This window comes from Anomaloglossus baeobatrachus, chromosome 1 (genome assembly GCF_048569485.1).
Source record: "Anomaloglossus baeobatrachus isolate aAnoBae1 chromosome 1, aAnoBae1.hap1, whole genome shotgun sequence".
Taxonomy (NCBI): Eukaryota; Metazoa; Chordata; class Amphibia; order Anura; family Aromobatidae; genus Anomaloglossus; species Anomaloglossus baeobatrachus.
In genome coordinates, this window is record NC_134353.1 from 730,302,743 (window position 1) to 730,316,358 (window position 13,616).

At 43.9% G+C, this 13,616-nt stretch overlaps 1 protein-coding gene across 1 annotated transcript in view; it reads left to right on the plus strand.

Moving 5' to 3' along the window:
• Positions 1 to 10,955, plus strand: part of SLC15A4 (solute carrier family 15 member 4) — a 45,724-nt gene extending 34,769 nt beyond the window's left edge. Inside the window, exons 5-8 of the mRNA XM_075322393.1 lie at positions 4,005 to 4,173; positions 5,349 to 5,507; positions 7,753 to 7,911; positions 8,489 to 10,955. Coding sequence (XP_075178508.1) covers positions 4,005 to 4,173; positions 5,349 to 5,507; positions 7,753 to 7,911; positions 8,489 to 8,622 — 621 coding nt within the window. The 3' untranslated portion in view covers positions 8,623 to 10,955. The remainder of the gene's footprint in view (positions 1 to 4,004; positions 4,174 to 5,348; positions 5,508 to 7,752; positions 7,912 to 8,488) is intronic.
• Positions 10,956 to 13,616: the final 2,661 nt, after the last annotated feature.

The following is a 13,616-nucleotide window of genomic DNA, read 5'->3' on the forward strand; positions in this document are numbered from 1 at the left end:
AGTTGGTGTGGATGTGATCATATTGGTAATGTTCCCTTAAGGGACTGGGTAACTATATAAGGGGTGGATAGTCCGTGTCACTGGAAAATTAAAAACCGTATTAAGTGGTTTTCCAAAACTTGAAAAATCTGTCGCTGCTCATGTCTAAGGACATTGTGCACATGAATATGATCAGTGGATGATGCCCGCAGATGGTGTACAAGCGGTATCTGCGGGCTCGTCACCACTGCAGTATTAAGTGGCCCCAGACAAAACCTTACTAGGCCCCATATACATGGCTAAGGTTATCCAAAGCCTCTGATTTCAGCAGGACTGGATGATCATCTTAGGTCTTTAGGGCCTCGAGAATGGCAACAAATTGTGCTCCACTATATACAGAACAATTGCACTATGCCAACCTTTCTGATCTGTGGCCATACCATAGGCAATCAGTTTGTGAGCAATGGAGGACCGATCCAAAGGACACTCAATAATGGGGTAGGGGTGAATGAAACAGTCTGTCCTGCAGTCCTGTCCTCTTAATGATTCTGTGATGAAATATTCATGGTCTGCCTTAGTAATGGCACATTCCTATCGCTGGCATTATTCTGAATCTTTCATTTCTCATTGTTAGACACCGGTTATGACATATGTATTTGGGGTTTTTTTTTTCCCTCGTCCTTTCACTTCTGCATTTTGTGCGGGAATGTAGAATGTGAGTAGTCATTACAGACCGGCCATTTCTCCTGTCTGTCCCACCAGAACACATTTACAGAGTGCCTGGTGTACGCGAATATGAAGGGTGTGGGGAGGGGGTAAAAGAAAAATGAAAATCATAGATGGGTAGATTAGTTTCCTCAGTCTCTTGTGGTGAGGAAACACCAAACTAGAAACTAAGTCACACTCAGGAGATTCTGCTCCTGTGCAACATGAATCTGATCTAGTATCTCCAGTGATGTGGATCTCATATTGCGCCTTTATAGGATATTCCATAACACCTGTGTAAGCAGTCTTGTTGCCAATGTGGTCTTCTCTACTAGCAGGTTACTGGGCTCCTTGCATCTTCTCGTCCTACTACCTGCCCCAGTGACCCTATTCCCTCACATCTTAAATCTGTCACCCCAGCTGTCACCACTCACCTAACTAAAATATTCAATCTGTCTCTCCTTTGGTGTCTTTCCCTCCTCCTTCAAACATGCCAACATACACCCATTACTTACAAAACCATCCCTGGACCAAAATTGTGCCGCTAACTACAGACCTGTCTCTAATCTTCCCTTCATCTCCAAACTCCTGGAATGCCTTGTTCACTCCAGTTTGATCCGCTGTCTGTCAGAGAACCCTCTCCTCGACCCTCTACAATCAGTTTTCCGCTCCTTACATTCTACTGAAAATGCTCTTACTAAAGTCTCTAATCTACTAACAGCTAAATCGAATGGTCACTACTCCCTGCTGATCCTCCTGGATCTCTCTGCAGCATTCAATAATGTGGATAATCAGCTCCTCCTCACTATGCTCAGCTCTATCTGGCTCAAGGACACCGTTCTTACCTCTGACCGCTCCTTCACTGTATCTTTTGCCAGCTCCTCTCCTCTTTCCCTTACGGTCGGGATTCCTCAGGGTTCAGTCCTAGGCCCCCCTCCTATTCTCTCTATACATTGCCCCTATTGGACAAACGATCAGCAAATTTGGTTTCCAGTACCATCTCTATGATGACACCCAACTGCATACATCTTCTCCTGACATCACCCCTGCATTATTACAAAATACTACAGATTGTCTGCTGTCTCCAACATCATGTCCTCCCTCGATCTAAAACTGAGCCTGTCAAAAACTGAACTTCTCTTGTTTCCTCCCTCTGCTAACCTTCCGAAACCCAATATTACAATTTTTGGCTCTACCATTACACCCCAGCAGCACGCCCGCTTTCTTGGGGTTAAATTTGACTCCGCTCTCTCTCCTTCACTCCCCATATTAGTTCACTTGCTCGTTCATGTCACCTCCACCTCAACATCTCTAGAATTTGTCCTTTTCTTACTGTTGACTCTATAAAAACTTAGTCGCTCTCATTCATTCTCGCCTGGGTTATTGTAATTCTTTACGAATTGGTCTCCCTTTTACTAAACTCTCCCCTCTCCAATCCATTCTAAATGCTGCAGCCAGGATTATGTTCCCCTCCAACCACTTCACTGATGCCTCTGCTCTGTGCCAGTCATTGCACTGGTTGCCTATCTGCTACAGAATCCAACATAAACTTATGACTCTCACTCACAAAGCTCTCCACGGTTCCGCACCACCCTACATCTCCTCCCTCATCTGTCTATCACCCCACCCGTGCCCTCTGTTCTGCTAATGACCTAAGACTGATATCCTCAACAATTCAAACCTCCCACTCCCGTCTTCAAGCTTTCTCACGAGCTGCGCCTGTGCTCTGGAACACACTACCAAGAGCAATCCGATTTTTAATTCCCAACATCCACACCTTTAAGCGGGCCCTAAAAACGCATTTCTTTAGACTAGCCTATCACCTCACCGCCCTGATCTAATCTAGTCCCTTTCTGTCCTTCATAAAATTTACTTCCAATTCTTCTCCCCTTTATCTTCTGGTTCCTTCATCTGCATGTACTTTTTTTTTTTTACTCTGTACCTGTATAAATTCTGGCAGGGGACTGGTCCACGCAGCTGGATTTGAATGCCCTATTACGGTAAATTGATGGCTGAACCATACATGACAAGCTTTTCTCCCCCCCGCTATAGAAATAAAACTTATTAGCAGGTGGAGACTTGCAGATGTATCTATTTGTGGTAGAAGATTGTTTGACATGTATCTTGGACATAGGATTATGGGATTCATATTAAGAGTCCAGAGAGCGGTCCTTGGTTATTGCAGAAAGCTATCAACTACAGCAGAAGCGCCCACTGGACTATGAAGCATGAAGTAGGTAATGAGGTATACTGAATCTCTTCCCATAAGGCCCGTTTCACACGTCAGTGAAAAACAGACGTTTTTCACTGGCGTGTAAAACACGCACATGTCCCTGCGTGTGCCGTGAATTACGGCACACGTGGGTTGTGTAAGTGCAATCCGGGCTCCGTTCTCTGTGGCCCGTGATTGCACTTAGAGATTAACTCACCTGTGCGCGCTCCCGCTCTCCATGGTGCTGATCGCTGCCGCGGTGCATCTGGCCGGCGCTGACCCCTGCAACAGCTGCTTCCGGGTCGGCTGTGTCGTGCATTCATGAATATGCACGACAGTAATGAGCCGGCTCAGAAGTAGCAGGCTGCACGGGCTGCAGAGGACATCACTGGAGCCGGGTGAGTAAAAATGATTTTTATTTTAAAAGCACGTTTTTTTTTCTGGCACGTGTTTCACGGATCACACCACTGCGTGGTCCGTGGGACATCAGTGATGCCAGAAAAAAGTGGACATGTCTCCGTGCGGCAATCACGCACACGTGGGTACGCCGCACGGAGACGCGTGCAGTGAAAAATCACTGATGTGTGAGCAGACCCATTCATTATAATGGGTCTGCGTATGTCAGTGATTCTGGTACGTTTAAAAAAAAAAGCACAAACGTACCAGAATCACTGACGTGTGAAAGGGGCCTAAAGCTGTATATCATGCCGGCCTTAGATCATACAGTGCTTTACATACAGCCATGTGCACAAGTCTATCCTCACACCCAGCAAGATGTATGTGAACCTGTAACATTTTGTTAAACATCTAACACTTTTGGGGTAAAGTTCTGTCTTGTTGCAATAGTTTTGATCATTTATTTATATTTTTTTCTTAAGTTGAGAGAATAAAGTCATGTGGGTGGTTAAGGAATTAGTTCCCTGTATGATTCCATAAAATGAATAGTTTCTAGCAGAATGCCGCGCCTCTGATTTTCCGGTTACTAGAGATAATCCATATCCGTGCATGGGAGATGGTAGATTTCCCTTTAGAAAGCTTTCCCTGCCTTGTGTTGTCCCATCTGTACATGTACTGGACCCGCCATCTTAATAACCACTTTGTATTCCAGTTTCCAGCTGCCTGGCTTACCATGTTTGATGCTGTGCTCATTTTGATCCTCATACCACTAAAGGACAAGGTGGTGGACCCAGTTCTGAAGAGAAGGGGCTTATTGCCCTCATCGCTCAAGAGGATTGCAGTTGGAATGTTCTTTGTCACTTGCTCCGTTCTAGCAGCAGGTAAGTTACGTAGTTACTGTAGCTACATAGGTTGAAAAAAGACCCAGGTCAATGTAGTTCAACCTTCCTCCACCAATTCTACATTTTGTCACAAAGTTATTTATAACCGGCAATGTGTGTGTACTGAGGAAATCATCCAGCCCTTTCTTAAAAGCTGTTATAGTATCTGCCATTACTACCTCTTGTGGTGGTATTCCACAGTCTGACTGCTCTAACTGTAAAGAACCCTTTCCTATTTAGCTGTCGGAATGGCTTTTCTTCCACTCGCAGTGTATTCCCCCTGGTCCTTAGTATTGTCTTTGGAAGAAATAAGTCATGTGCCAGTCCTTTATATTGACCACACATTTATTTCTACATATAAATGAGATCTCCTCTGAGACGTCTTTTTTCTAAGCTAAACATATCTAACTTTTTCAACCTGTCGTCATATGGGAGGCCTTCCATTCCTTGTAGTAGTCTAGTTGCCTGCCTTTGAACTGACTCACTTCTGAATTTTCTTTTAAAATATGGAGCCCAAAACTGGATCCCATATTTTAGATGTGGCCTTACAAGTGATTTATTGAGGGGTAACAATACGTTGAGATCTAATCTTTTTATACACCCTAGAACCTTGTTTGCTTTTGCAGCTGCTGCCTGACATTGAGTGCTGCTGCTCAGCTTATTTGTAATGAGAATACCCAAGTCCTTCTCCTGTTCTGTAGTGATCTAAAATGATCTGCTGACTCCACTTTTACATGTTCAGCTGATATCTGCCTGTGACAACTTGCTACTGCAGTTTGGACCGTACATAAACAATTCATTTATTTCCCCCCACAGTAGAGTAAACTAAAAACTTACCCTGCAGTGGTCTCTGGCTGTACTTCGAGAGACTATTTTAATATCCATGGAGGGATGGCAAGCAGGGATAAGATGGAAGATCATCTATTGTCACAGGTGATCTTCCATCTTACCCATGGTCTTTTATAGACTGGTCTGACAATCTTGGTAGCGAGTGCCCATTGACTTTCATTGATATATAGACAGAATAAAACATTCTCTATATTCATTGTGACAAAGGAAGTCACAATGAGTTTTCCATGTTAATGGCGCCCCATTCCTCTGCACAGTTCAGTGATATTTCCTCCTCCGCTTCATGGGGGCAGTCTTATTGATTTTTTTTTTTTTTTTTTCTACAGGTATTTTGGAGAGTAAAAGATTAACGATTGTCAAAGACCACCATACACACACCCAGATAATTGGCAATGTCACGTACTTTGCTGCTGATCTCCCCGTGTGGTGGCAGCTGCCGCAGTATCTGCTCATCGGTGTCAGTGAGATCTTCGCCAGTATAGCCGGTAAGTTGTATTTTTCGAAGCTGAAAGCACACGTGGTGAGACCTCTACTCACAAGCTGAACCTTACCATGGCTCCTCAGACCACAATACAATGCATTTCTAGAATGAAGCTCTGTAGAGTCTCCATAACCCAGCTTACACAATTATCAATCACATTCAATTAGTGCTCTCAGATGTGTGTGTTGCCCATGCTCTCAGCTGAAATAGCAGGGGCTAGTGCATGCACGGATTGCCCACAGCTTAACTCCTTATATACCAGTCACTGGTGACACTGGCACCTGAGTATTACAGGGATGGTGTTCACTCCCATCAGGTCATCACACAATGGCTTCCTGGTCTGCTAAATACTGATGCCTATTAGACTCTGCCGTAACTGATCGTGTACAAGGGAGTTGGGAGGAATAACTGTGGCTAGAGGAGCTATATAAGGCTGAGTTCAGATGTGCATTATCCATTAGAATGGATCCAGCAGCAATCTGTTAAGAAAGAGTTCTGCAAACACACCGGTCAGTTTTGAAAAGTGTGTGTGTGTGTTATAGTTATAGATTTTTGCAGGATTCAGCCAAAATATGTATAGTTTCAAAACTGACTGGTGTGTTTGCAGAACTTTTTTTTAATTGCTGCTGGATCCGTTCTAATGGATGATACTGGACATGTGAACTCTGCTTAAGGTATATGGGCTCCTTAAGACTCATTTGGTGATGGATTGTTACATTCGCTCAATGCCTTTATAAAATAAAGAGCAGTGAGGGTGAGGTTTCTGTCTGATGCAGAGCTTGTGCTGTACTGTGCTGCCTCCTGGAGGATGTGAGCGGTACTGCACATATTCTTAGTACAGGCCACATCCGACTGCTCAGATTCATACGACGTGTTCTTCAGTGAAGCCTCTATTCTCTGTACACAGGGAAGTGAAACCAGATGCCCAGCCCTGTGGACGTCATGTGCTGATTATACAAAGTTTCCATTTTCTTTACCCAGAGTGTGAACATCCCTTTTTATAAAAAAACAAACTGCAAACTATTAACGCTTCTGTTTTTAAACCTTTTTTACTTGGTGGCATTTTTTGCACAGTGCTGTTTGTACTCACTATATGTGTAAATTATATATACATAAAACACTTGGTGAAAAGTCAGCAGAAACCTTTTGTCTGCTCTAGTGATTTATCCCCTTGCAGTCATTTGTCACCTAGCTCATTAACACACCGCTATTGTAGCTATGGGCAGTGTACGGTCACTTGACTATTACTTAATTCGTCCATACGGTCCAGTAGTGTTAGGCTATGTGCCCACGGGAGCTCGTACCTGCAGATATATCCGCAGGTACGGCCGCAGGTTTCCCGCAGCTGTCCGCCGGCATCCGCAGCTATTTTTAGCTGCAGTAGTACAGCGGAATAGCTGCGGTAAACCTGCAGACTTTCATCCGATTTACCTAAGGACGTCCCGACCTCTATCTCCATAGCGGAGGGCCGAGATTTCCGCAGGTAATTCCACAGGAATAATTGACATGCAGTTATGTGCGGCTGCGGGACATCCGCAGCATATTCCGGAGCTGCACATTCCGCAGCATGGACACACTCCCCATGTCCCATAGGATAACATGTGGAGTGTCTGTACTTGCTGAAACCTGTGGATTTATCTTGAAAATCCAGATAAATCCGCAGGTTTTCCGCGGCAAAAACCGCAGAAGCAAGCTCCCGTGGGCACATAGCCTTACTGTATTTCATCTACCATGCAGATGCAGGAATAGCCATTAACACTTTGCTGTTGTGCATATTCCCCTTATTCCCTGGTTATAATCTGGCATGAGATTCTTGTCCATAGGCCATATTACTTTCTGATTATGAAGCTCTACACCATTTTCGGTGCCCTAGATCCAATACCTACAGCAGGAGTTGTAGCATTTCTCTCTAATATATGGGCATTAATTGCCTTAAATGTAGTCTGTAGCAGATCCTGTGATCTGGCGAGGTTCCCTCTAATGGGCTGACGACATCCCATCATACAAGTGGCTGTATATCATTCACTATTAAGCAAAGCTGATAAAATTCACATCTAATATTTCAGTGCCGCTCCTTTTCTAACCATAACTGGGAATGGATATATATAATGGTAATTTCTAAAGGATGTAGAAGTATGAACAGAAGACTGTCTGAAAATCTGCAACAGTACTGCATAATGTAAGCTAGGCCTTAGAGGGCTGCAGAGATAAATCTATGGAGAATTAATGTTGTGTTTCTTTATCAACAGGGCTGGAGTTTGCTTATTCAGCGGCACCTAAATCCATGCAGAGCGCCATTATGGGACTCTTCTTTTTCTTTTCTGGAATTGGATCCTTTGTAGGTTCTGGGCTTCTTGCCTTGGTCTCGTTGCGTTCAATCGGATGGATGAGCAGTCATGCAGACCTGGGTGAGTCACTAACAATTGGCTTGTATCGCCATAGCTTGTGTGGGGTTGGAGCTTTACAATCTCTGCTGTTAGTGTATCTAGTTGTACATCTCGCACCACAATGCAAATAGACACTTAAAGGGGATTGTCTCATGTACATCTTGGAATCTGTCACGTTTTTTTTTTTCCTGCTCCACCTAAAAGCAGCAGGTTGTATGGGCAGAGACCCTCATTCCAACACTGCGTCACTTGCTGCATTATTGATAGACTTCATTTTCTACTAGAGCTTCAACTCTGTGATGAGGTACTGCTCTGTGGTCATCCGATATTCTGGAGCTCTGCATAACCCCCCTCCCCCCCCCCCCCCCAGTACTGCTCTATGGGGTGAAGGTTTCTCCAGTGTATAGAGGCCACCTGTTAAGTACCCCAGAGCGTCAATGGAAGAGGCCACCTGCGGCCTTGCTGGACTAGTCTCGTCTCCATGCAGCCATCAGTTCTCTACCTTTGTGTAAATGGTGTAGCGATGCTTAATGAACACCATTTTTCCAGTACATACTCTCATAATCTTTAATCTTTATTTTTTTTTTCTTCCCTGTAGGGAACATCAATGAATGTCATTTGAACTATTATTTCTTCCTGCTGGCTGCCATCCAGGCTGTTACCCTTCTGACTTTTCTCATCATTTCTGTGAAATATGAGCGCCAGCAGACAAGAGCAAATGGAAAACTCTAGCAGGAATCCATGGAACTGTTACTGGGCTCTTGATGTATGGACGGTTTAGCTACGAGTGCCCGCGGTTATCTCCGAACATCATGTTGTCCATTTGCCGTGTACACAACTTTTAAATGCTGTTCCGATAAGTCGACTGACTGTGCACTACTCCTATTCTGCAGAACTGATCTTGGCCTCAATGATGCACTGAAAATGTTGGTCCTCCTGCAGATGGCTGTCACTCCAATGAGTGTGCAAGCGGAGATGCATTGACATTTACATGCCTAGTTTTGTTTTTTGTTTTTTTGTATCCTACTCATGGACCTGATATCTAATATAGTGTAATGGAAAAGGTAAATGCTGCTGTCATACCAACTGCAGTGGGTCTATTGGGTGCATATCAGCTCCTTTCATGTAACGCCCTTGTAACTTGGTAATGCCCTCTATAGCGGAGTTGTAGGAGTTTGAAAAACTGATTTGCTTTCTTCCATAAACTGCGCAGCTCTTATCTATAGGTTGTCGGGTATTGTTACTGGAGTGAGCCACTATACTGGACACAGGTTGGTTAAGATGTCGGTCTGTAAAGACATCTCTTTATTCTCTTGGCACTTCTTCCTAACAATCTGTCAGGTTCTCGTCTTCCGCACCCACAATGCTGTACAGCAGGTGCTCTACAACGGTTATTGGGCAAGATGTACCAGCTGTGGGGAGCACTGTCACTAAACTTTATGTATTTTCAAGTCTAAGATGGCTGCCATGTTTTTTTTTGTGTTTTTTTTTTTTGCTTCGTTTTTCTCTCCAAACCACTTATATGATTGCCGCTGGTTTTACCGAAATGGCAGACTCTTTATAATCTGTTGTGAGCTCTCATATGCTAGGCATGCATGTAGCTTCTATATGGTATTGAGATATACAATTTTTGCGTGGATTTTTAATCTAAGTTGAGGCATCAATTGGTACAGAAATGACTACAAATGCCGCTAAAGATCACCATGATTGTATGCTTACCCTGATCAGCTGTAACTCAATGAAGTAAACTATTCAGAAACTCACACTTCATGGAACGTTGTCAGTCGGCTGATAAGGGGCTGGGAGCCGTTGTACATGATACTTCTTAGTGGTCAGTGTCTCCTATTCTGTGTAATTGAGTTTCCCTTTGTTGCCAGCGTTTAGCCTTGATATAAATGATATAGGATTGTGCCATTGAAGTTGCTGCAGGAACTTTTTAGATGACTAGGTCCAAACCGCTAATACATCGCAGCATAATGCAAGTGAATGTGGTCGTACAGGATACCGCTACACATCTCAAAGTTGGAATTTGGATTTGGATTTTTTTTTTTGAACTTGTCTTGGCACAATGTAAGTTACAACCCCATTAACTCGCATTATACTGCAATGTTACCGTGGGACATGGCGATCTTGGGCAGCTCCAGCACTAAAAACACTTCCTTCTGTAAAGACTGTATAATCTATAGAAAAATTGTGCAGAAAAAACTAAAAATGCTCACAGGGATCAAAGTAACAATCTACTGTATAACTTGTTGCGAGAAACTTGTCAGTAAGTGATCACAAAGATACCACTCAGATCCATGAGCTACCGGTGTATTGTATCGACCCGCCAGAACACAATGACCTGTTCCCTGGTAGTTATGGGGAAAAAGCGGCACAATTACTACACCACTGCTTCAGTGCTGCCATCACCACTCGTCCACACCATGCCTGTTCGCAGGGAAACCTTGAACATTTGGTTGTGGCTGTCCTGTGATTTTACAGCAACCCACAGCAGATACCATGTCATCAAACTTGCAAGGAGAGTCCATGAAATTACGCACGCTCAGCACTTTTCTTCTGCCAAAACTGCATAAAATTACCCAATTTAACAGGTGGCCAAACAAATTGTTACAGTGCATATTATATATATATATATATATATATATATATATATATATATATATATATATATATATATATATATATATATATATAATATGTATGTTAAAAGCAGCATTTCTGTGGCGCGCCATAGACTGCAGGACCCAGACACCCTCGTGAAAAATCTTTTCTGGAGTTGGATATTACACACGTGCTCTGGTGATGGATGTGTTCAGTCTATTACCACTGCTTGGCATATTCGCCGGTGATCATGGGTCTATTTGCTCAGACATGGGGTATTTGGTTAATAGATCTGTTGTGTTTTGGGGTTTTTGTTCTTATTTGCACAAATTAATGTAAACCTGAGAAATGCTATTTTTATGGCATAGACCTCTGTATATACCTGATTATTGTGCCTTTTTTGAAATGATGGATTTTTAATGTTTTGCCTAAAAAGAAAATAAAACCTATTTTTATTTGTACTTGTTCATTTTTATTTTTTCAGGAGAAAAACAAATTTCTAGCACAAAACATTCACTTTTACATAATTAAAGAAAAAAACAAATATTTTCAGCCTACCGTAATGCCTGTGATGCAAGTCCAATATAATGCACAGAACACTGGGATTGGGGTTCCCAGGATAGAGCAACAATGGAAATAGTAGGTACCGTATTTTTCGGACCATAAGACGCACTTTTTTTCCCCCAAATGTTGGGGGAAAGTTGGGGGTGCGTCTTATGTTCTGACTATAGGGCTGCGGCCGGGACTGAGGGTGCTGGGGTGGAGCGGGTCATCGGGGGCACGAGCAGGCAGCAGCAGCGCCTGCCGTGACCACGTGGGCCCGCTCATTACATATGCACGCCCATCCTCTCGCCCATCTCTCAGCACAGAAGTCGGCACTGACAGGTGGGCAGGAGGACGAGCGGGGACGCGTGCATAGTAAAGAGCCGGCCCGCATGATCACCCCTGGCAATTACAGCCTGGAGTGATAATGTGCGGCTGTATTCACTGCTCCCCACGCGTCATCAGCGCGGGGTGCAGTGAATCGGTACACTCACCCGTCCCCGTGTGTGGAGCTGTCCCCCTGCAGCACGCGATGTCTTCCTGTCTGTGCCGGTCAGCTGATCTGTGCTGATCAGCTGATCGGCACAGACAGGAAGACATCACGATGCTGCAGGGGAACGGCTCCACACATACAGATCAGTGGCGCAGAGAGGAAGATGATCGGTGCTGGAGGGAGTGAGGAAGAGGGGAGTATAAACGTTTATATTTTTTTTCTCTGTGCTTTAGGATACAGGCCATATACCAAGATGGTATATGAGCACGATGGGGACATATAGCAGGATGGGAGTATATGAGCAGGATGGATGGGGGGTATATGAACAGTATGGGGGTATATGAACAGGATGGGGGTATATGAGCAGTATGGGGGTATATGAACAGGATGGGGGTATATGAGCAGGATGGATGAGGGGTATATCAATAGGATGGGGGTATATGAACAGGATGGGAGTATATGAGCAGGATGGGAGTATATGAGCAGGATGGGAGTATATGAGCAGGATGGGAGTATATGAGCAGGATGGGAGTATATGAGCAGGATGGGAGTATATGAGCAGGATGGGAGTATATGAGCAGGATGGGAGTATATGAGCAGGATGGGAGTATATGAGCAGGATGGGAGTATATGAGCAGGATGGGGGAATATGAGCAGGATGGGGGAATATGAGCAGGATGGGGGAATATGAGCAGGATGGGGGAATATGAGCAGGATGGGGGAATATGAGCAGGATGGGAGTTTATAGCAGGATCATATACAAGGCAGGAGGATCATTACCAGGATGGGGTACATTAGTAGAGAATTTGGGGACATTACCCCCATAACAGTGTCAGCAGCAGTTCCTCTCCCCATAACAGTGTGTCATGACCACATATTTTTGCTTAAAATTTTATTTTCCCATTTTCTTCCTCTAAAACCAGGGTGCGTCTTATAGTCCGGTGCGTCTTTTAGTCCGAAAAATACGGTAAATTCCAGCATAAAATAGAATACCATCCAAAAAATTAGAGTAAGGATCTCCTCTATAGATCAGAAACACGTCAGATGGTGTTCATGGACTTTTAGCTGTATGTTCTATTTTTAACATGAAGATCCAATAAAGAGTTTTCTATTTTTACATAATTTTTTTGGGATGGTATCGTATTTGTTGCTGGAATATTGTTAATCACATTTATAGATTCTTTTAATTGCATGAATCTAATGCACATTTGCAGAAAAAAAAATATCTGTGAACCAGTAATCTGTGGCAAGATCACCAGTTTTAGATTTATCAGCACCTAAATAAGGAACTGGAAAGGTCCAGTCACACATAACGAGATTGTGAACGAGATCGCTACTACGTCACACTTCCTGGATCGTTTCTGAGTCGTTGTTGAAATCGCATGTTGGGTGTCACACGTAATGACTTTAGGAACGAGCATGCGTCCCGTATAACGATCTTTCAAATCGTTGGGACCCTGTCACACAGCAACTATGTTAACGATTCCGATCCCATTAGGGGCGTAGTGAAATGCAGTGAGCCACGTAGGCGTGCATTTGCGTCGCCTTTTCCATACCCCCCTCTGCTTTCATTGGTGGCCAATACTGCGTTCTGATTGGGCGGCCGGGCGGGCGTCGCCTTTTCCACACCCTCCGCTCTGATTGGTGGCCAATACTGCGTTCTGATTGGGCTGGCAGGGGGCGTATCTAGCAGTTAAATTTTGTATCGCATCACACCCTTTTTGTCACTTCTTTTGAGCTTTGCTTTGAGATAGAACCTGCGACTCCACCCCGATTCCTTCGTCCTTTGTACCCGGTCGCTTTGTTGGGGTGTTTTTCGGATCGAAGCCGCATCTGCACCCGGAATCATCCCTCCAGCGTTCTCGAGTGTTGGCGAGATCGCATTTGCGATTTACGATTCCGCCAGGATTCTACATTGATAGACGGATATACACTTCTTTGAAAAGGTAGGTCTTTTTTGGGGGGGCTCATTTTTGTTTAATGTTCTTGATGTTATATATAACATGTTAATATTTATTATGTGAGTTAATTAAAGTTGCTGGCTTTTATCTGTGTGTGTGTATAATGCCTTTTTACAGGGGGGTCT